This window comes from Eucyclogobius newberryi, unplaced genomic scaffold (genome assembly GCF_026437365.1).
Source record: "Eucyclogobius newberryi isolate DKJ021-1_F unplaced genomic scaffold, fEucNew1.0.hap1 SCAF_118, whole genome shotgun sequence".
Classification (NCBI taxonomy): domain Eukaryota; kingdom Metazoa; phylum Chordata; class Actinopteri; order Gobiiformes; family Gobiidae; genus Eucyclogobius; species Eucyclogobius newberryi.
Genome location: NW_027315744.1, coordinates 205,659 through 226,974, shown reverse-complemented (window position 1 = coordinate 226,974; position 21,316 = coordinate 205,659). Strand labels below are relative to the sequence as shown.

General features: G+C 50.3%; 1 protein-coding gene across 1 annotated transcript; it reads left to right on the top strand.

Moving 5' to 3' along the window:
* Positions 1–6,604: 6,604 nt before the first annotated feature.
* On the top strand, positions 6,605–21,266 carry ptenb (phosphatase and tensin homolog B). Its single transcript, XM_072440263.1, has 10 exons — positions 6,605–7,610; positions 9,446–9,530; positions 10,726–10,770; positions 10,842–10,885; positions 11,847–12,085; positions 12,302–12,443; positions 16,238–16,291; positions 16,400–16,512; positions 19,679–19,963; positions 20,746–21,266. The coding sequence occupies exons 1-10, from the start codon at positions 7,532–7,534 to the stop codon at positions 20,944–20,946; spliced, it is 1,287 nt and encodes a 428-aa protein (XP_072296364.1). The 5' UTR covers positions 6,605–7,531; the 3' UTR covers positions 20,947–21,266.
* Positions 21,267–21,316: the final 50 nt, after the last annotated feature.

Here is a 21,316-nt window from a genome sequence, read left to right as displayed (position 1 = left end):
TAAACCAGGACTAAACCAGGACTAAACCAGGTCTAAACCAGGTCTAAACCAGGTCCAAACCAGGACTAAAACAGGTCTAAACTATAACTAAACCAGGTCTAAACCAGGTCTAAACCAGGTCTAAACCAGGTCTAAACCAGGACTAAACCAGGACTAAACCAGGTCTAAACCAGGTCTAAACCAGGACTAAACCAGGACTAAACCAGGACTAAACCAGGTCTAAACCAGGACTAAACCAGGACTAAACCAGGACTAAACCAGGTCTAAACCAGGTCCAAACCAGGACTAAAACAGGTCTAAACTATAACTAAACCAGGTCTAAACCAGGTCTAAACCAGGTCTAAACCAGGTCTAAACCAGGACTAAACCAGGACTAAACCAGGTCTAAACCAGGTCTAAACCAGGACTAAACCAGGACTAAACCAGGACTAAACCAGGTCTAAACCAGGACTAAACCAGGACTAAACCAGGACTAAACCAGGTCTAAACCAGGTCTAAACCAGGTCTAAACCAGGACTAAACCAGGACTAAACCAGGACTAAACCAGGTCTAAACCAGGACTAAACCAGGACTAAACCAGGTCTAAACCAGGACTAAACCAGGTCTAAACCAGGTCTAAACCAGGTCTAAACCAGGTCTAAACCAGGTCTAAACCAGGTCTAAACCAGGACTAAACCAGGACTAAACCAGGTCTAAACCAGGTCCAAACCAGGTCCAAACCAGGACTAAAACAGGTCTAAACCAGAACTAAACCAGGACTAAAACAGGACTAAACCAGGTCTAAACCAGGACTAAACCAGGACTAAACCAGGTCTAAACCAGGTCTAAACCAGGACTAAACCAGGACTAAACCAGGACTAAACCAGGTCTAAACCAGGTCTAAACCAGGTCCAAACCAGGACTAAAACAGGTCTAAACTATAACTAAACCAGGTCTAAACCAGGTCTAAACCAGGTCTAAACCAGGTCTAAACCAGGACTAAACCAGGACTAAACCAGGACTAAACCAGGTCTAAACCAGGACTAAACCAGGACTAAACCAGGACTAAACCAAGTCTAAACCAGGTCTAAACCAGGTCTAAACCAGGACTAAACCAGGACTAAACCAGGACTAAACCAGGTCTAAACCAGGTCTAAACCAGGTCTAAACCAGGACTAAACCAGGACTAAACCAGGTCTAAACCAGGACTAAACCAGGTCTAAACCAGGTCTAAACCAGGTCTAAAACCAGGACTAAACCAGGACTAAACCAGGACTAAACCAGGTCTAAACCAGGTCTAAACCAGGTCTAAACCAGGTCTAAACCAGGACTAAACCAGGACTAAACCAGGTCTAAACCAGGTCTAAACCAGGACTAAACCAGGACTAAACCAGGTCTAAACCAGGTCCAAACCAGGTCCAAACCAGGACTAAAACAGGTCTAAACCAGAACTAAACCAGGACTAAACCAGGTCTAAACCAGGTCTAAACCAGGACTAAACCAGGTCTAAACCAGGTCTAAACCAGGTCTAAACCAGGACTAAACCAGGACTAAACCAGGACTAAACCAGGACTAAACCAGTTCAAAACCAGGTCTAAACCAGGACTAAACCAGGACTAAACCAGGTCTAAACCAGGTCTAAACCAGGACTAAACCAGGACTAAACCAGGACTAAACCAGGACTAAACCAGGTCTAAACCAGGTCTAAACCAGGACTAAACCAGGACTAAACCAGGTCTAAACCAGGTCTAAACCAGGTCTAAACCAGGTCCAAACCAGGTCCAAACCAGGTCCAAACCAGGACTAAAACAGGTCTAAACCAGAACTAAACCAGGACTAAAACAGGACTAAACCAGGACTAAACCAGGACTAAACCAGGACTAAACCAGGACTAAATCAGGTCCAAACCAGGTCTAAACCAGGACTAAACCAGGTCTAAATCAGGTCTAAACCAGGTCTAAACCAGGTCTAAACCAGGACTAAACCAGGTCTAAACCAGGTCTAAACCAGGACTAAACCAGGACTAAACCAGGACTAAACCAGGACTAAACCAGGACTAAACCAGGTCTAAACCAGGACTAAACCAGGACTAAACCAGGTCTAAACCAGGTCTAAACCAGGTCTAAACCAGGACTAAACCAGGACTAAACCAGGACTAAACCAGGTCTAAACCAGGACTAAACCAGGACTAAACCAGGTCTAAACCAGGACTAAACCAGGTCTAAACCAGGTCTAAACCAGGTCTAAACCAGGACTAAACCAGGTCTAAACCAGGTCTAAACCAGGACTAAACCAGGACTAAACCAGGACTAAACCAGGACTAAACCAGGACTAAACCAGGTCTAAACCAGGACTAAACCAGGACTAAACCAGGTCTAAACCAGGTCTAAACCAGGTCTAAACCAGGTCTAAACCAGGACTAAACCAGGACTAAACCAGGTCTAAACCAGGTCCAAACCAGGTCCAAACCAGGACTAAAACAGGTCTAAACCAGAACTAAACCAGGACTAAAACAGGACTAAACCAGGTCTAAACCAGGACTAAACCAGGACTAAACCAGGTCTAAACCAGGACTAAACCAGGACTAAACCAGGACTAAACCAGGTCTAAACCAGGTCTAAACCAGGTCCAAACCAGGACTAAAACAGGTCTAAACTATAACTAAACCAGGACTAAACCAGGTCTAAACCAGGTCTAAACCAGGACTAAACCAGGACTAAACCAGGACTAAACCAGGTCTAAACCAGGTCTAAACCAGGTCCAAACCAGGACTAAAACAGGTCTAAACTATAACTAAACCAGGTCTAAACCAGGTCTAAACCAGGTCTAAACCAGGTCTAAACCAGGACTAAACCAGGACTAAACCAGGACTAAACCAGGTCTAAACCAGGACTAAACCAGGACTAAACCAGGACTAAACCAAGTCTAAACCAGGTCTAAACCAGGTCTAAACCAGGACTAAACCAGGACTAAACCAGGACTAAACCAGGTCTAAACCAGGTCTAAACCAGGTCTAAACCAGGACTAAACCAGGACTAAACCAGGTCTAAACCAGGACTAAACCAGGTCTAAACCAGGTCTAAACCAGGTCTAAAACCAGGACTAAACCAGGACTAAACCAGGACTAAACCAGGACTAAACCAGGTCTAAACCAGGTCTAAACCAGGTCTAAACCAGGTCTAAACCAGGACTAAACCAGGACTAAACCAGGTCTAAACCAGGTCTAAACCAGGACTAAACCAGGACTAAACCAGGTCTAAACCAGGTCCAAACCAGGTCCAAACCAGGACTAAAACAGGTCTAAACCAGAACTAAACCAGGACTAAACCAGGTCTAAACCAGGTCTAAACCAGGACTAAACCAGGTCTAAACCAGGTCTAAACCAGGTCTAAACCAGGACTAAACCAGGACTAAACCAGGACTAAACCAGGACTAAACCAGTTCAAAACCAGGTCTAAACCAGGACTAAACCAGGACTAAACCAGGTCTAAACCAGGTCTAAACCAGGACTAAACCAGGACTAAACCAGGACTAAACCAGGACTAAACCAGGTCTAAACCAGGTCTAAACCAGGACTAAACCAGGACTAAACCAGGTCTAAACCAGGTCTAAACCAGGTCTAAACCAGGTCCAAACCAGGTCCAAACCAGGTCCAAACCAGGACTAAAACAGGTCTAAACCAGAACTAAACCAGGACTAAAACAGGACTAAACCAGGACTAAACCAGGACTAAACCAGGACTAAACCAGGACTAAATCAGGTCCAAACCAGGTCTAAACCAGGACTAAACCAGGTCTAAATCAGGTCTAAACCAGGTCTAAACCAGGTCTAAACCAGGACTAAACCAGGACTAAACCAGAACTAAACCAGGTCTAAACCAGGTCTAAACCAGGACTAAACCAGGACTAAACCAGGACTAAACCAGGACTAAACCAGTTCAAAACCAGGTCTAAACCAGGACTAAACCAGGACTAAACCAGGTCTAAACCAGGTCTAAACCAGGACTAAACCAGGACTAAACCAGGACTAAACCAGGTCTAAACCAGGTCTAAACCAGGACTAAACCAGGACTAAACCAGGTCTAAACCAGGTCTAAACCAGGTCTAAACCAGGTCCAAACCAGGTCCAAACCAGGTCCAAACCAGGACTAAAACAGGTCTAAACCAGAACTAAACCAGGACTAAAACAGGACTAAACCAGGACTAAACCAGGACTAAACCAGGACTAAACCAGGACTAAATCAGGTCCAAACCAGGTCTAAACCAGGACTAAACCAGGTCTAAATCAGGTCTAAACCAGGTCTAAACCAGGTCTAAACCAGGACTAAACCAGGTCTAAACCAGGTCTAAACCAGGACTAAACCAGGACTAAACCAGGACTAAACCAGGACTAAACCAGGTCTAAACCAGGACTAAACCAGGACTAAACCAGGACTAAACCAGGTCTAAACCAGGTCTAAACCAGGTCTAAACCAGGACTAAACCAGGACTAAACCAGGACTAAACCAGGACTAAACCAGGTCTAAACCAGGTCTAAACGAGGTCTAAACCAGGACTAAACCAGGACTAAACCAGGACTAAACCAGGTCTAAACCAGGTCTAAACCAGGTCTAAACCAGGACTAAACCAGGTCTAAACCAGGTCTAAACCAGGACTAAACCAGGACTAAACCAGGTCTAAACCAGGTCCAAACCAGGTCCAAACCAGGACTAAAACAGGTCTAAACCAGAACTAAACCAGGACTAAACCAGGTCTAAACCAGGTCTAAACCAGGACTAAACCAGGTCTAAACCAGGTCTAAACCAGGTCTAAACCAGGACTAAACCAGGACTAAACCAGGACTAAACCAGGACTAAACCAGTTCAAAACCAGGTCTAAACCAGGACTAAACCAGGACTAAACCAGGTCTAAACCAGGTCTAAACCAGGACTAAACCAGGACTAAACCAGGTCTAAACCAGGTCTAAACCAGGACTAAACCAGGACTAAACCAGGTCTAAACCAGGTCCAAACCAGGTCTAAACCAGGTCTAAACCAGGTCCAAACCAGGTCCAAACCAGGACTAAAACAGGTCTAAACCAGAACTAAACCAGGACTAAAACAGGACTAAACCAGGACTAAACCAGGACTAAACCAGGACTAAACCAGGACTAAATCAGGTCCAAACCAGGTCTAAACCAGGACTAAACCAGGCCTAAATCAGGTCTAAACCAGGTCTAAACCAGGTCTAAACCAGGACTAAACCAGGACTAAACCAGGACTAAACCAGGACTAAACCAGGACTAAACCAGGTCTAAACCAGGTCTAAACCAGGACTAAACCAGGACTAAACCAGGACTAAACCAGGACTAAACCAGGACTAAACCAGGTCTAAACGAGGTCTAAACTAGGACTAAACCAGGACTAAACCAGGACTAAACCAGGTCTAAACCAGGTCTAAACCAGGTCTAAACCAGGACTAAACCAGGTCCAAACCAGGTCTAAACCAGGACTAAACCAGGACTAAACCAGGTCTAAACCAGGTCTAAACCAGGTCTAAACCAGAACTAAACCAGGTCTAAACCAGGACTAAATCAGGACTAAACCAGGACTAAACCAGGACTAAACCAGGACTAAACCAGGACTAAACCAGGACTAAACCAGGTCTAAACCAGGACTAAACCAGGTCTATAGCAATGTTGTTAGAACAGTTCAAGAACAGCAGTAGAATAGAGACATCAAGATAAATAAAACTATTTTTAAATAGTAAATGGTCACATTTAAACTTTACTTTTCTACCATCAAGACTCTCAAAGTGCTTTACACCAAGGAACCGCTCACAATCACACACCAGTGTGCGCACTGCATGTTCTCCCCGTGTTACTGTGGGTTCTCTCCGGGTTTTCCCACCGTCCAAACACATGTGAGAGTGAATGTGTGTTGACCTTCTGACGAGCTGACCACTGTCCAGGGTGTACCCCGCCTAAGGCCCAAAGTCACTGGGATGGGCTCCAGTCACCTTCGACCCCGAATGGAAACAAGTGGTAGAAAATGACTGAATGAATAACTCTAAATATAAACGTATATCTAACGCAATGTGTAGGAGGAGCTAACACTTAAACGCTGTTATCTACAGTCATGGATTGGATCATGGTTGTGATACATATTACATATCTACATATTGTATTCAGCCATTTCAAATGATACATTTTAAGATCTTTTCCTGGTTTCTCACAGCGGGAGCTCATGACGTCATCTCACCTCGGCGCAGTGCTCACTTTGTCCACCAGGTGGCGCTCAAATACAACGCGCTGCTGTTCCACGCGAAAAGATTTATTTTAAACCAATTCCGTTTTTACAGAATGTTCTTTATTTTGTTCTGACAAAAGCAAACTTGTAAAAACTCCTTTAAAAGAACCGCAACAATAAGAGGAAAAACATTTAACACATTTAAGTGAATCTGTGGCACACCGGGAACAATTTCACAATAAAACATATTCATCTGTTTTTCAATAAATACTGACGTAATTATGATTAAAACTAAACCATTGTCTGCGTTACTTTGTCTGAGCAACATGAAGCACTTTCATAGAAATAGGGCCCCTTTCCTCCATCAGGACTTTTATTTTTTCTCCCGGATGTCTTCTGCTGACCGACAGCGTCTCTTCGCGGCTTGTGTGCCCGCTCAGACGCATCTCCATCCCGGCTCCGTTTCCCGTCCCTCCCGGGGTCTCTGGCGATTCAAACTAAACCTCTCCAGGACCGCGGATTGTACCTTTAATCGTTGTGGACATACCGCGGACATACGGATGGTCGTGTGGAGCGCCACGGGACCCGGGCAGGAGCATGGAGCGAGCCCGAGCTGCCTCTGAGCTCAACCCGGAAACAAGCACCCGCGCCCGGCTGCGCGTCAGCTAACAGGCCGGCTAGCATTAGCATCACGGAGCTCACTGTTGTCTCTTTTTCCCTTGTTAATTTGAAAACATGTATTATTTTATCTACAATTTCGAAATATTTAACTTGCAGCCCAAATGCGTATGGTAATGTGATGGTTTTGCGTAACGACAGACCGAAGCCTCCAGGTTTGACACCGACTACAAGCTCCAAATGTTGGCTACCTGTCAGCGGACGTCCCGGCTAGCATTTAGCATATCTCAGTTAGCATTTAGCTTTCATTTAAACTCTTTACAACAAGAACAACTGATCCATTATCTGTAATGTTCTCTAATATATCTAGCGCGGACTAGATGTATTGAATTTATGGTCTGGATTAAAGTTTTCTGGTGCTGATCTATTTACCGGTACGTGTACTTGTTCTGCCCGGGGAAGAGGCGCCTGAAGTCGGACACCTGCCACTGTCACCCCGGCGGAGCTCCGGAGGTGGATGCATCAAAACACTTTCTTTGTTCAGATGGGATTTATCCCCCCGCTCCGGCCCGCGGTAGCCTGACCGTGACCCGGATTTAAGTTCTAGAGGACGGGGGCAGCGGGCTCTGGGCTCCCCGGGGACACTGCACCTGGACCGGGCCGGTTCTGACGGAACAGCCGGGCCGGTTCTGACGGAACAGCCGGGCCATGGCGAACATCATTAAAGAGATCGTGAGCCGGAACAAGAGGCGGTACCAGCGCGGGGACTTCGACCTGGACCTGACCTGTATCCTTTAAAGTCAGAACCAGATCAGAACCAGAACCAGGTCTTTTTAACAATCTGGTGAAAAACCTTTAGACCTTTTGTCCTCCAGATCTTGAGTCTCAGGTCAGTTCTATTTGGTACAAAACCTTTGGTCATAAAACTTTACCAGTTTAAGATTGTAACATCTGTGTTTAGTTTAGTTCTGATCAGCTCCTTCCATGTTGTAAGAACAGATTTAACCCAGGGATTCTTCACTTCCTCCTCATGACTCAAGCGTCTGTCATCTGCAGTAAGACCTGTACAGGAACCCCCGGCACCACATGACTCTCAGTATAAGACCTGTACAGGAACCCCCGGCACCACATGACTCTCAGTATTAGACCTGTACAGGAACCTCAGGCACCACATGACTCTCAGTATAAGACCTGTACAGGAACCCCCGGCACCACATGACTCTCAGTATTAGACCTGTACAGGAACCTCAGGCACCACATGACTCTCAGTATTAGACCTGTACAGGAACCCCCAGCACCACATGACTCTCAGTATAAGACCTGTACAGGAACCCCCAGCACCACATGACTCTCAGTATAAGACCTGTGCAGGAACCCCCGGCACCACATGACTCTCAGTATAAGACCTGTACAGGAACCCCCGGCACCACATGACTCTCAGTATTAGACCTGTACAGGAACCTCAGGCACCACATGACTCTCAGTATAAGACCTGTACAGGAACCCCCGGCACCACATGACTCTCAGTATTAGACCTGTACAGGAACCCCCAGCACCACATGACTCTCAGTATAAGACCTGTACAGGAACCCCCAGCACCACATTACTCTCAGTATAAGACCTGTGCAGGAACCCCCGGCACCACATGACTCTCAGTATAAGACCTGTACAGGAACCCCCGGCACCACATGACTCTCAGTATAAGACCTGTACAGGAACCCCCGGCACCACATGACTCTCAGTATTAGACCTGTACAGGAACCTCAGGCACCACATGACTCTCAGTATAAGACCTGTACAGGAACCTCAGGCACCACATTACTCTCAGTATAAGACCTGTACAGGAACCTCAGGCACCACATGACTCTCAGTATTAGACCTGTACAGGAACCTCAGGCCCCACATGACTCTCAGTATAAGACCTGTACAGGAACCTCAGGCCCCACATGACTCTCAGTATAAGACCTGTACAGGAACCCCCGGCACCACATGACTCTCAGTATAAGACCTGTACAGGAACCTCAGGCACCACATGACTCTCAGTATAAGACCTGTACAGGAACCTCAGGCACCACATGACTCTCAGTATAAGACCTGTACAGGAACCTCAGGCACCACATGACTCTCAGTATTAGACCTGTACAGGAACCCCCGGCACCACATGACTCTCAGTATAAGACCTGTACAGGAACCTCAGGCACCACATGACTCTCAGTATAAGACCTGTACAGGAACCTCAGGCACCACATGACTCTCAGTATGAGACCTGTACAGGAACCCCCGGCACCACATGACTCTCAGTATAAGACCTGTACAGGAACCTCAGGCACCACATGACTCTCAGTATAAGACCTGTACAGGAACCTCAGGCACCACATGACTCTCAGTATAAGACCTGTACAGGAACCTCAGGCACCACATGACTCTCAGTATAAGACCATTGAGCACAACATTCTGGATCACACCAGCAACGCTCTGATTTCACCTGAAATAAAGTCATTTTTCACACAAGGTAAACCCCGCCCACTTTTATTTGAGAGAATTGTAGAGTTTTGAAGTGAACACGTGCCTTTTGCCTTTCCAAGCTCCATAAATGTTCTTGTTCCTGAACGTGTGGCTCAGATATTTACCCAAACCTGATCGCGATGGGTTTCCCCGCCGACCGACTGGAGGGCGTGTACAGGAACAACATCGACGACGTGGCACGGTACGAACCCCACGCTCAGAGTGTGTGAACGGGACAAACATCTGTTATAATCCTGTGTATGAACGGGACAAACATCTGTTATAATCCTGTGTATGAACGGGACAAACATCTGTTATAATCCTGTGTATGAACGGGACAAACATCTGTTATAATCCCGTGTATAAACGGGACAAACATCTGTTATAATCCCGTGTGTGAACGGGACAAACATCTGTTATAATCCCGTGTATGAACGGGACAAACATCTGTTATAATCCCGTGTATGAACGGGACAAACATCTGTTATAATCCCGTGTATGAACGGGACAAACATCTGTTATAATCCCGTGTATGAACGGGACAAACATCTGTTATAATCCTGTGTATGAACGGGACAAACATCTGTTATAATCCTGTGTATGAACGGGACAAACATCTGTTATAATCCTGTGTATGAACGGGACAAACATCTGTTATAATCCCGTGTATGAACGGGACAAACATCTGTTATAATCCTGTGTATGAACGGGACAAACATCTGTTATAATCCCGTGTATGAACGGGACAAACATCTGTTATAATCCCGTGTATGAACGGGACAAACATCTGTTATAATCCCGTGTATGAACGGGACAAACATCTGTTATAATCCCGTGTATGAACGGGACAAACATCTGTTATAATCCTGTGTATGAACGGGACAAACATCTGTTATAATCCTGTGTATGAACGGGACAAACATCTGTTATAATCCTGTGTATGAACGGGACAAACATCTGTTATAATCCTGTGTATAAACGGGACAAACATCTGTTATAATCCTGTGTATGAACGGGACAAACATCTGTTATAATCCTGTGTATGAACGGGACAAACATCTGTTATAATCCTGTGTATGAACGGGACAAACATCTGTTATAATCCTGTGTATAAACGGGACAAACATCTGTTATATTCCTGTGTATGAACGGGACAAACATCTGTTATAATCCTGTGTATGAACGGGACAAACATCTGTTATAATCCTGTGTATAAACGGGACAAACATCTGTTATATTCCTGTGTATGAACGGGACAAACATCTGTTATAATCCTGTGTATGAACGGGACAAACATCTGTTATAATCCTGTGTATGAACGGGACAAACATCTGTTATAATCCTGTGTATGAACGGGACAAACATCTGTTATAATCCCGCTTGTCGTTCCATTTCAGGTTTTTCAATTCAAAGCACAAAAACAACTACAAGATCTACAACCTGTGAGTCTAACATCAAAGCCGACGCCCACCAGCGACGCCCACCACATGTCACTCTCTTTATCTGTCCACAGGTGCTCTGAGAGACACTACGACCCCAGCAAGTTCAACTGCCAAGGTAAGAGTCTGACCTCTGACCTCTGCTGCTTCAGAAACTGTTATTTACTGAAGCTAAAGCGTCGTTAGCGCATAAGTTTAAAGGCGTGGCTTCTCATAAGTTTAAAGGCGTGGCTTCTCATTAGTTTAAAGGCGTGGCTTCTCATAAGTTTAAAGGCGTGGCTTCTCATAAGTTTAAAGGCGTGGCTTCTCATAAGTTTAAAGGCGTGGCTTCTCATAAGTTTAAAGGCGTGGCTTCTCATAAGTTTAAAGGCGTGGCTTCTCATAAGGTTAAAGGCGTGGCTTCTCATTAGTTTAAAGGCGTGGCTTCTCATTAGGCTAAAGGCGTGGCTTCTCATTAGGTTAAAGGCGTGGCTTCTCATTAGGCTAAAGGCGTGGCTTCTCATTAGGTTAAAGGCGTGGCTTCTCATTAGGTTAAAGGCGTGGCTTCTCATTAGTTTAAAGGCGTGGCTTCTCATAAGTTTAAAGGCGTGGCTTCTCATAAGTTTAAAGGCGTGGCTTCTCATTAGGTTAAAGGCGTGGCTTCTCATTAGTTTAAAGGCGTGGCTTCTCATTAGTTTAAAGGCGTGGCTTCTCATTAGTTTAAAGGCGTGGCTTCTCATGGTGGAAATATCAGAGCGTCATGTCAAAGAGACGCCTCAGAATGTGGACTTTGTCCTTTGAGACATTTGAAAGACATTTCACATTATTAAGATGATTAAGTCTCAAAAAACACGTTTAATGACATGTTGGGAGTGGCTTCATGTCGTTATCGGGAAACTTCTCGTCTCTGATTGGCCGTCTGTTTGCTCTCACCCTCGTCTCTGATTGGCCGTCTGTTTGCTCTCACCCTCGTCTCTGATTGGCCGTCTGTTTGCTCTCGCCCTCGTCTCTGATTGGCCCTTTCGTTTGCTCTCGCCCTCGTCTCTGATGGGCTCTTTCGTTTGCTCTCGCCCTCGTCTCTGATTGGCTCTCGTCCTCAGTGGCCCAGTACCCGTTCGAGGACCACTCTCCGCCGCAGCTGGAGCTCATGCGTCTGTTCTGTGAGGATCTGGACGCGTGGCTGGGGCAGGACGCCAAACACGTGGCTGCCGTCCACTGCAAGGCGGGAAAAGGTCGCACAGGGGTCATGATCTGCGCCTACCTGCTGCACCGCGCCCAGTTCAAAGCCCCCGAGGACGTGCTGGAGTTCTACGGCCAGGCGCGCACCACAGACCGCAAGGTGAGCCCCGCCCCCGCAAGGTGAGCCCCGCCCCCGCAAGGTGAGCCCCGCCCCCGCAAGGTGAGCCCCGCCCCCGCAAGGTGAGCCCCGCCCCCGCCAGGTGCCTCAGATTCCCTCGCCTCAGATGCCCTCCCTGTGCCTCAGATGCCCTCCCTGTGCCTCAGATGCCCTCCCTGTGCCTCAGATGCCCTCCCTGATCATGCTCTCTGTCCTCAGGGCGTGACCATCCCGAGCCAGCGCAGATACGTGTGTTACTACAGCGTTCTCCTGAAGAACAGACTTCAGTACAAACCCACAGCTCTGCTCCTGCACAAGATCATCTTCCACACGGTGCCCATGTTCACCGCCGGCACCTGCCGTGAGGAGCCTGCACTGCCACAAGGGCCCACGCCACAAGGGCCCGCTTACGCCACAAGGGCCCGCTCACGACACAGGGGCCCGCTCACGACACAAGGGCCCGCTCACGCTGTAGTTATACCACAAGGGCCCACTCACGTTGTAGTTATGCCACAGGGGCCCACTCACGCTGTAGTTATGCCACAAGGGCCCACTCACGCTGTAGTTATGCCACAAGGGCCCACTCACGCTGTAGTTATACCACAGGGGCCCACTCACGCTGTAGTTATGCCACAAGGGCCCACTCACGCTGTAGTTATACCACAGGGGCCCACTCACGCTGTAGTTATACCACAGGGGCCCACTCACGCTGTAGTTATGCCACAAGGGCCCACTCACGCTGTAGTTATGCCACAAGGGCCCACTCACGCTGTAGTTATACCACAGGGGCCCACTCCCGTTGTAGTTATACCACAGGGGCCCACTCACGCTGTAGTTATACCACAGGGGCCCACTCACGCTGTAGTTATACCACAAGGGCCCACTCACGCTGTAGTTATGCCACAAGGGCCCACTCACGCTGTAGTTATACCACAAGGGCCAACTCACGCTGTAGTTATACCACAAGGGCCAACTCACTTTGTAGTTATACCACAGGGGCCCACTCACGCTGTAGTTATGCCACAAGGGCCCACTCACGCTGTAGTTATGCCACAAGGGCCCACTCACGCTGTAGTTATACCACAAGGGCCAACTCACGTTGTAGTTATGCCACAAGGGCCAACTCACGTTGTAGTTATTCCACAAGGGCCCACTCACGCTGTAGATATGCCACAAGGGCCCACTCACGCTGTAGTTATGCCACAAGGGCCCACTCACGCTGTAGTTATACCACAGGGGCCCACTCACGCTGTAGTTATGCCACAAGGGCCCACTCACGCTGTAGTTATGCCACAAGGGCCCACTCACGCTGTAGTTATACCACAAGGGCCCACTCACGCTGTAGTTATGCCACAAGGGCCCACTCACGTTGTAGTTATGCCACAAGGGCCAACTCACGCTGTAGTTATGCCACAAGGGCCCACTCACGTTGTAGTTATACCACAGGGGCCCACTCACGCTGTAGTTATACCACAAGGGCCAACTCACGTTGTAGTTATGCCACAAGGGCCAACTCACGTTGTAGTTATTCCACAAGGGCCCACTCACGCTGTAGATATGCCACAAGGGCCCACTCACGCTGTAGTTATACCACAGGGGCCCACTCACGCTGTAGTTATACCACAGGGGCCCACTCACGCTGTAGTTATACCACAGGGGCCCACTCACGCTGTAGTTATGCCACAAGGGCCCACTCACGCTGTAGTTATACCACAGGGGCCCACTCACGCTGTAGTTATACCACAAGGGCCCACTCACGCTGTAGTTATGCCACAAGGGCCCACTCACGCTGTAGTTATGCCACAAGGGCCCACTCACGTTGTAGTTATACCACAGGGGCCCACTCACGCTGTAGTTATGCCACAGGGGCCCACTCACGCTGTAGTTATGCCACAGGGGCCCACTCACGCTGTAGTTATACCACAGGGGCCCACTCACGCTGTAGTTATACCACAGGGGCCCACTTACGCTGTAGTTATGCCACAGGGGCCCACTCACGCTGTAGTTATACCACAGGGGCCCACTCACGCTGTAGTTATGCCACAGGGGCCCACTCACGCTGTAGTTATGCCACAGGGGCCCACTCACGCTGTAGTTATACCACAAGGGCCCACTCACGCTGTAGTTATGCCACAAGGGCCCACTCACGCTGTAGTTATGCCACAAGGGCCCACTCACGTTGTAGTTATACCACAGGGGCCCACTCACGCTGTAGTTATGCCACAGGGGCCCACTCACGTTGTAGTTATACCACAGGGGCCCACTCACGCTGTAGTTATGCCACAGGGGCCCACTCACGCTGTAGTTATGCCACAGGGGCCCACTCACGCTGTAGTTATACCACAGGGGCCCACTCACGCTGTAGTTATACCACAGGGGCCCACTTACGCTGTAGTTATGCCACAGGGGCCCACTCACGCTGTAGTTATACCACAGGGGCCCACTCACGCTGTAGTTATGCCACAGGGGCCCACTCACGCTGTAGTTATGCCACAGGGGCCCACTCACGCTGTAGTTATACCACAAGGGCCCACTCACGCTGTAGTTATGCCACAAGGGCCCACTCACGCTGTAGTTATGCCACAAGGGCCCACTCACGTTGTAGTTATACCACAGGGGCCCACTCACGCTGTAGTTATGCCACAGGGGCCCACTCACGCTGTAGTTATACCACAGGGGCCCACTCACGCTGTAGTTATGCCACAAGGGCCCACTCACGCTGTAGTTATACCACAGGGGCCCACTCACGCTGTAGTTATACCACAAGGGCCCACTCACGCTGTAGTTATGCCACAAGGGCCCACTCACGCTGTAGTTATACCACAGGGGCCCACTCACGCTGTAGTTATGCCACAGGGGCCCACTCACGCTGTAGTTATGCCACAGGGGCCCACTCACGCTGTAGTTATACCACAGGGGCCCACTCACGCTGTAGTTATACCACAAGGGCCAACTCACGCTGTAGTTATGCCACAAGGGCCAACTCACGCTGTAGTTATGCCACAAGGGCCAACTCACGCTGTAGTTATGCCACAAGGGCCAACTCACGCTGTAGTTATACCACAAGGGCCCACTCACGCTGTAGTTATGCCACAGGGGCCAACTCACGCTGTAGTTATGCCACAAGGGCCCACTCACGCTGTAGTTATGCCACAAGGGCCAACTCACGCTGTAGTTCTACCACAAGGGCCCACTCACGCTGTAGTTATGCCACAAGGGCCAACTCACGCTGTAGTTATACCACAAGGGCCCACTCACGCTGTAGTTATGCCACAAGGGCCAACTCACGCTGTAGTTATACCACAGGGGCCACTCACGCTGTAGTTATGCCACAAGGGCCAACTCACGCTGTAGTTATACCACAGGGGCCCACTCATGTTGTAGTTATGCCACAAGGGCCCACTCACGCTGTAGTTATACCACAGGGGCCACTCACGCTGTAGTTATGCCACAAGGGCCAACTCACGCTGTAGTTATACCACAGGGGCCCACTCATGTTGTAGTTATGCCACAAGGGCCCACTCACGCTGTAGTTATACCACAGGGGCCCACTCACGCTGTAGTTATGCCACAGGGGCCCACTCACGCTGTAGTTATACCACAGGGGCCCACTCACGCTGTAGTTATGCCACAGGGGCCCACTCACGCTGTAGTTATGCCACAGGGGCCCACTCACGCTGTAGTTATACCACAGGGGCCCACTCACGCTGTAGTTATACCACAGGGGCCCACTTACGCTGTAGTTATGCCACAGGGGCCCACTCACGCTGTAGTTATACCACAGGGGCCCACTCACGCTGTAGTTATACCACAGGGGCCACTCACGCTGTAGTTATGCCACAAGGGCCAACTCACGCTGTAGTTATACCACAGGGGCCCACTCATGTTGTAGTTATGCCACAAGGGCCCACTCACGCTGTAGTTATACCACAGGGGCCCACTCACGCTGTAGTTATACCACAGGGGCCACTCACGCTGTAGTTATGCCACAAGGGCCAACTCACGCTGTAGTTATACCACAGGGGCCCACTCATGTTGTAGTTATGCCACAAGGGCCCACTCACGCTGTAGTTATACCACAGGGGCCCACTCACGCTGTAGTTATACCACAAGGGCCCACTCACGTTGTACTTCTTGTGTCTTGTTTCTCCTCAGATCCTCAGTTTGTGGTTTTCCAGCTCAAAGTGAAAGTGTTCACGTCAAACCCGGCTCTGAGCAGACGAGAGGACAGACGAGAGGACAGACGAGAGGACAGACGAGAGGACAGACGAGAGGACAGACGAGAGGACAGACGAGAGGACAGACGAGAGGACAGACGAGAGGACAGACGAGAGGACAAACGTCTTCAGATGGACCTGCCTCAGCCTCTGCCTCTGTGTGGAGACGTCAAGGTGGAGTTCTACCACAAGCACAGCAAGATCAGCAAGAAGGTAATGAAGGACACGTCTCCTCATGGTCCACACTGTCCTCATGGTCCACACTGTCCTCATGGTCCACACTGTCCTCATGGTCCACACTGTCCTCATGTTCCACACTGTCCTCATGTTCCACACTGTCCTCATGTTCCACACTGTCCTCATGTTCCACACCGTCCTCCGTCCTCGTGTTCCACACCGTCCTCGTGTTCCACACCGTCCTCGTGTTCCACACTGTCCTCGTGTTCCACACTGTCCTCATGGTCCACACTGTCCTCATGGTCCACACTGTCCTCATGGTCCACACTGTCCTCATGTTCCACACTGTCCTCATGTTCCACACCGTCCTCCGTCCTCATGTTCCACACCGTCCTCGTGTTCCACACTGTCCTCCGTCCTCATGTTCCAAACCGTCCTCGTGTTCCACACCGTCCTCGTGTTCCACACTGTCCTCGTGTTCCACACTGTCCTCGTGTTCCACACTGTCCTCATGTTCCACACTGTCCTCATGGTCCACACTGTCCTCATGGTCCACACTGTCCTCATGGTCCACACTGTCCTCGTGTTCCACACTGTCCTCGTGTTCCACACCGTCCTCGTGTTCCACACCGTCCTCGTGTTCCACACTGTCCTCCGTCCTCATGTTCCAAACCGTCCTCATGTTCCACACCGTCCTCGTGTTCCACACTGTCCTCCGTCCTCATGTTCCAAACCGTCCTCATGTTCCACACCGTCCTCGTGTTCCACACCGTCCTCGTGTTCCACACCGTCCTCGTGTTCCACACTGTCCACCGTCCTCATGTTCCAAACCGTCCTCATGTTCCACACCGTCCTCGTGTTCCACACTGTCCTCCGTCCTCATGTTCCAAACCGTCCTCGTGTTCCACACCGTCCTCGTGTTCCACACTGTCCTCCGTCCTCATGTTCCAAACCGTCCTCGTGTTCCACACCGTCCTCGTGTTCCACACCGTCCTCGTGTTCCACACCGTCCTCGTGTTCCACACTGTCCTCGTGTTCCACACCGTCCTCATGTTCCACACCGTCCTCCGTCCTCATGGTCCACACCGTCCTCATGTTCCACACCGTCCTCGTGGTCCACACTGTCCTCATGTTCCACACTGTCCTCATGTTCCACACCGTCCTCCGTCCTCATGTTCCACACTGTCCTCGTGTTCCACACCGTCCTCGTGTTCCACACTGTCCTCGTGTTCCACACTGTCCTCATGGTCCACACTGTCCTCATGGTCCACACTGTCCTCATGTTCCACACTGTCCTCATGGTCCACACTGTCCTCATGTTCCACACCGTCCTCCGTCCTCATGTTCCACACCGTCCTCGTGTTCCACACCGTCCTCGTGTTCCACACCGTCCTCGTGTTCCACACTGTCCTCGTGTTCCACACTGTCCTCATGGTCCACACTGTCCTCATGGTCCACACCGTCCTCGTGGTCCACACTGTCCTCATGTTCCACACTGTCCTCATGTTCCACACCGTCCTCCGTCCTCATGTTCCAAACCGTCCTCGTGTTCCACACTGTCCTCATGTTCCACACTGTCCTCGTGTTCCACACTGTCCTCGTGTTCCACACTGTCCTCATGGTCCACACTGTCCTCATGGTCCACACTGTCCTCGTGTTCCACACTGTCCTCATGTTCCACACCGTCCTCCGTCCTCATGTTCCACACCGTCCTCGTGTTCCACACCGTCCCCGTGTTCCACACTGTCCTCGTGTTCCACACTGTCCTCGTGTTCCACACTGTCCTCATGGTCCACACTGTCCTCATGGTCCACACTGTCCTCGTGTTCCACACTGTCCTCATGTTCCACACCGTCCTCGTGTTCCACACCGTCCTCGTGTTCCACACTGTCCTCGTGTTCCACACTGTCCTCGTGTTCCACACTGTCCTCATGGTCCACACTGTCCTCATGGTCCACACTGTCCTCGTGTTCCACACTGTCCTCATGGTCCACACTGTCCTCATGGTCCACACCGTCCTCGTGGTCCACACTGTCCTCGTGTTCCACACTGTCCTCATGTTCCACACTGTCCTCGTGTTCCACACTGTCCTCGTGTTCCACACCGTCCTCGTGTTCCACACTGTCCACCGTCCTCATGTTCCAAACCGTCCTCATGTTCCACACCGTCCTCGTGTTCCACACTGTCCTCCGTCCTCATGTTCCAAACCGTCCTCGTGTTCCACACCGTCCTCGTGTTCCACACTGTCCTCCGTCCTCATGTTCCAAACCGTCCTCGTGTTCCACACCGTCCTCGTGTTCCACACCGTCCTCGTGTTCCACACCGTCCTCGTGTTCCACACTGTCCTCGTGTTCCACACTGTCCTCATGTTCCACACCGTCCTCCGTCCTCATGGTCCACACCGTCCTCATGGTCCACACCGTCCTCGTGGTCCACACTGTCCTCATGTTCCACACTGTCCTCATGTTCCACACCGTCCTCCGTCCTCATGTTCCACACCGTCCTCGTGTTCCACACCGTCCTCGTGTTCCACACTGTCCTCGTGTTCCACACTGTCCTCATGGTCCACACTGTCCTCATGGTCCACACTGTCCTCATGGTCCACACTGTCCTCATGTTCCACACTGTCCTCATGTTCCACACCGTCCTCCGTCCTCATGTTCCACACCGTCCTCGTGTTCCACACCGTCCTCGTGTTCCACACCGTCCTCGTGTTCCACACTGTCCTCGTGTTCCACACTGTCCTCGTGGTCCACACTGTCCTCATGGTCCACACTGTCCTCGTGTTCCACACTGTCCTCATGGTCCACACTGTCCTCATGGTCCACACCGTCCTCGTGGTCCACACTGTCCTCATGTTCCACACTGTCCTCATGTTCCACACCGTCCTCCGTCCTCATGTTCCAAACCGTCCTCGTGTTCCACACTGTCCTCATGTTCCACACTGTCCTCGTGTTCCACACTGTCCTCATGGTCCACACTGTCCTCATGGTCCACACTGTCCTCGTGTTCCACACTGTCCTCATGTTCCACACCGTCCTCCGTCCTCATGTTCCACACCGTCCTCGTGTTCCACACCGTCCTCGTGTTCCACACCGTCCTCGTGTTCCACACCGTCCTCGTGGTCCACACTGTCCTCGTGTTCCACACTGTCCTCATGGTCCACACTGTCCTCATGTTCCTGCTGTGTTCTGACTTTCAGGAGAAGATGTTCCATTTCTGGTTCAACACGTTCTTCGTCCCCGAGTCGCCTCCAAACGATCTGACGCAGGAGAACGTCAAGGAGAACGTCAAGGAGAACGTCAAGGAGAACGTCAAGGAGAACGTCATGGCGAACGTCATGGAGAACGGCGGCTCCAAACCCAACGTGGAGCCCAAAGTGACGGAGCAGAACGCCTCAGACGCTCTGACCTTGACCCTCTGCAAACAGGAGCTGGACAAGGCCAACAAGGACCAGAGCCACAAGAACTTCTCCCCCAACTTCAGGGTAAGAACCAAGGGAACCAGGGGGGAAACCAGAGGAACCAGGGGAACCTGCAGGATGAAGAACCAGAGAAGAGACTCTGTTTCTCTTTGGTTCAGTCCTGAGTCTCTGGGCCATTTCTGACCCCGAGAGGTTCTTGCTCCCAAAGGGGTCTATATCTCCTGGGCTCGACTCAGGAGCTCAGGAGAAGGAGGAGCTCAGGAGAAGGAGGAGCTCAGGAGGAGGAGGAGCTCAGGAGGAGGAGGAGCTCAGGAGGAGGAGGAGCTCGAGCTCAGGAGGAGGAGGAGCTCAGGAGGAGGAGGAACTCAGGAGGAGGAGGAGCTCTGGAGGAGGAGGAGCTCAGGAGGAGGAGGAGCTCTGGAGGAGGAGGAGCTCTGGAGGAGGAGGAGCTCAGGAGGAGGAGGAGCTCAGGAGGAGGAGGAGCTCAGGAGGAGGAGGAGCTCGAGCTCAGGAGGAGGAGGAGCTCAGGAGGAGGAGGAACTCAGGAGGAGGAGGAGCTCTGGAGGAGGAGGAGCTCAGGAGGAGGAGGAGCTCAGGAGGAGGAGGAGCTCTGGAGGAGGAGGAGCTCAGGAGGAAGACACGCTCCTCTGGGCGTGTCTTCTGCGCTGATCTCCTCTGGGCGTGTCCTCTCTCCTCTGGGCGTGTCCTCTCTCCTCTGGGCGTGTCCTCTCTCCTCTGGGCGTGTCTTCTCTCTGATTGCCTCCTCTGGGCGTGTCCTCTCTCCTCTGGGCGTGTCCTCTCTCCTCTGGGCGTGTCCTCTGCTCTGATTGGCTCTTCTCTTGCAGGTGGAGCTCTTCTTCTCTAAACCGCACGACTCAGACTGCGGCTCGGACGAAGTTCCTTCTGTGACGCCGGACGCCAGCGACGCCGAGCTGGACCAGTACCACTACTCGGACACCACGGACTCTGACCAGGACCAGGACTCGGACCAGGACCAGGACCAGGACTCGGACCAGGACCAGGACAATCAGGTCTCCATGGTTTGAACTGAACTTGAGGAGACGACAATCATGAAAATGTCTTGAACTTTTGATGTTGAACCAAACACTTTTATCTAAACCAGGTCTAAACCAGGTCTAAACCAAGTCCAAACCAGGTCCAAACCAGGTCTAAACCAGGACTAAAACAGGTCTAAACCAGAACTAAACCAGGACTAAAACAGGACTAAACCAGGTCTAAGTTTAGTTTAGTCTCTTTGAACTTCAAACATGAATCACACGTCAACATTTTCAGCGCAATTTAAAGTTCAATTAAGTTTTACTGGTTCTGGTTCTAAAGCAGAACTCAGGAGGTTTAAACGTTTGTTTTTGCACTTTATTAAAATGATCTGTTCAAATCTGAAACGTTTCTTTGAAA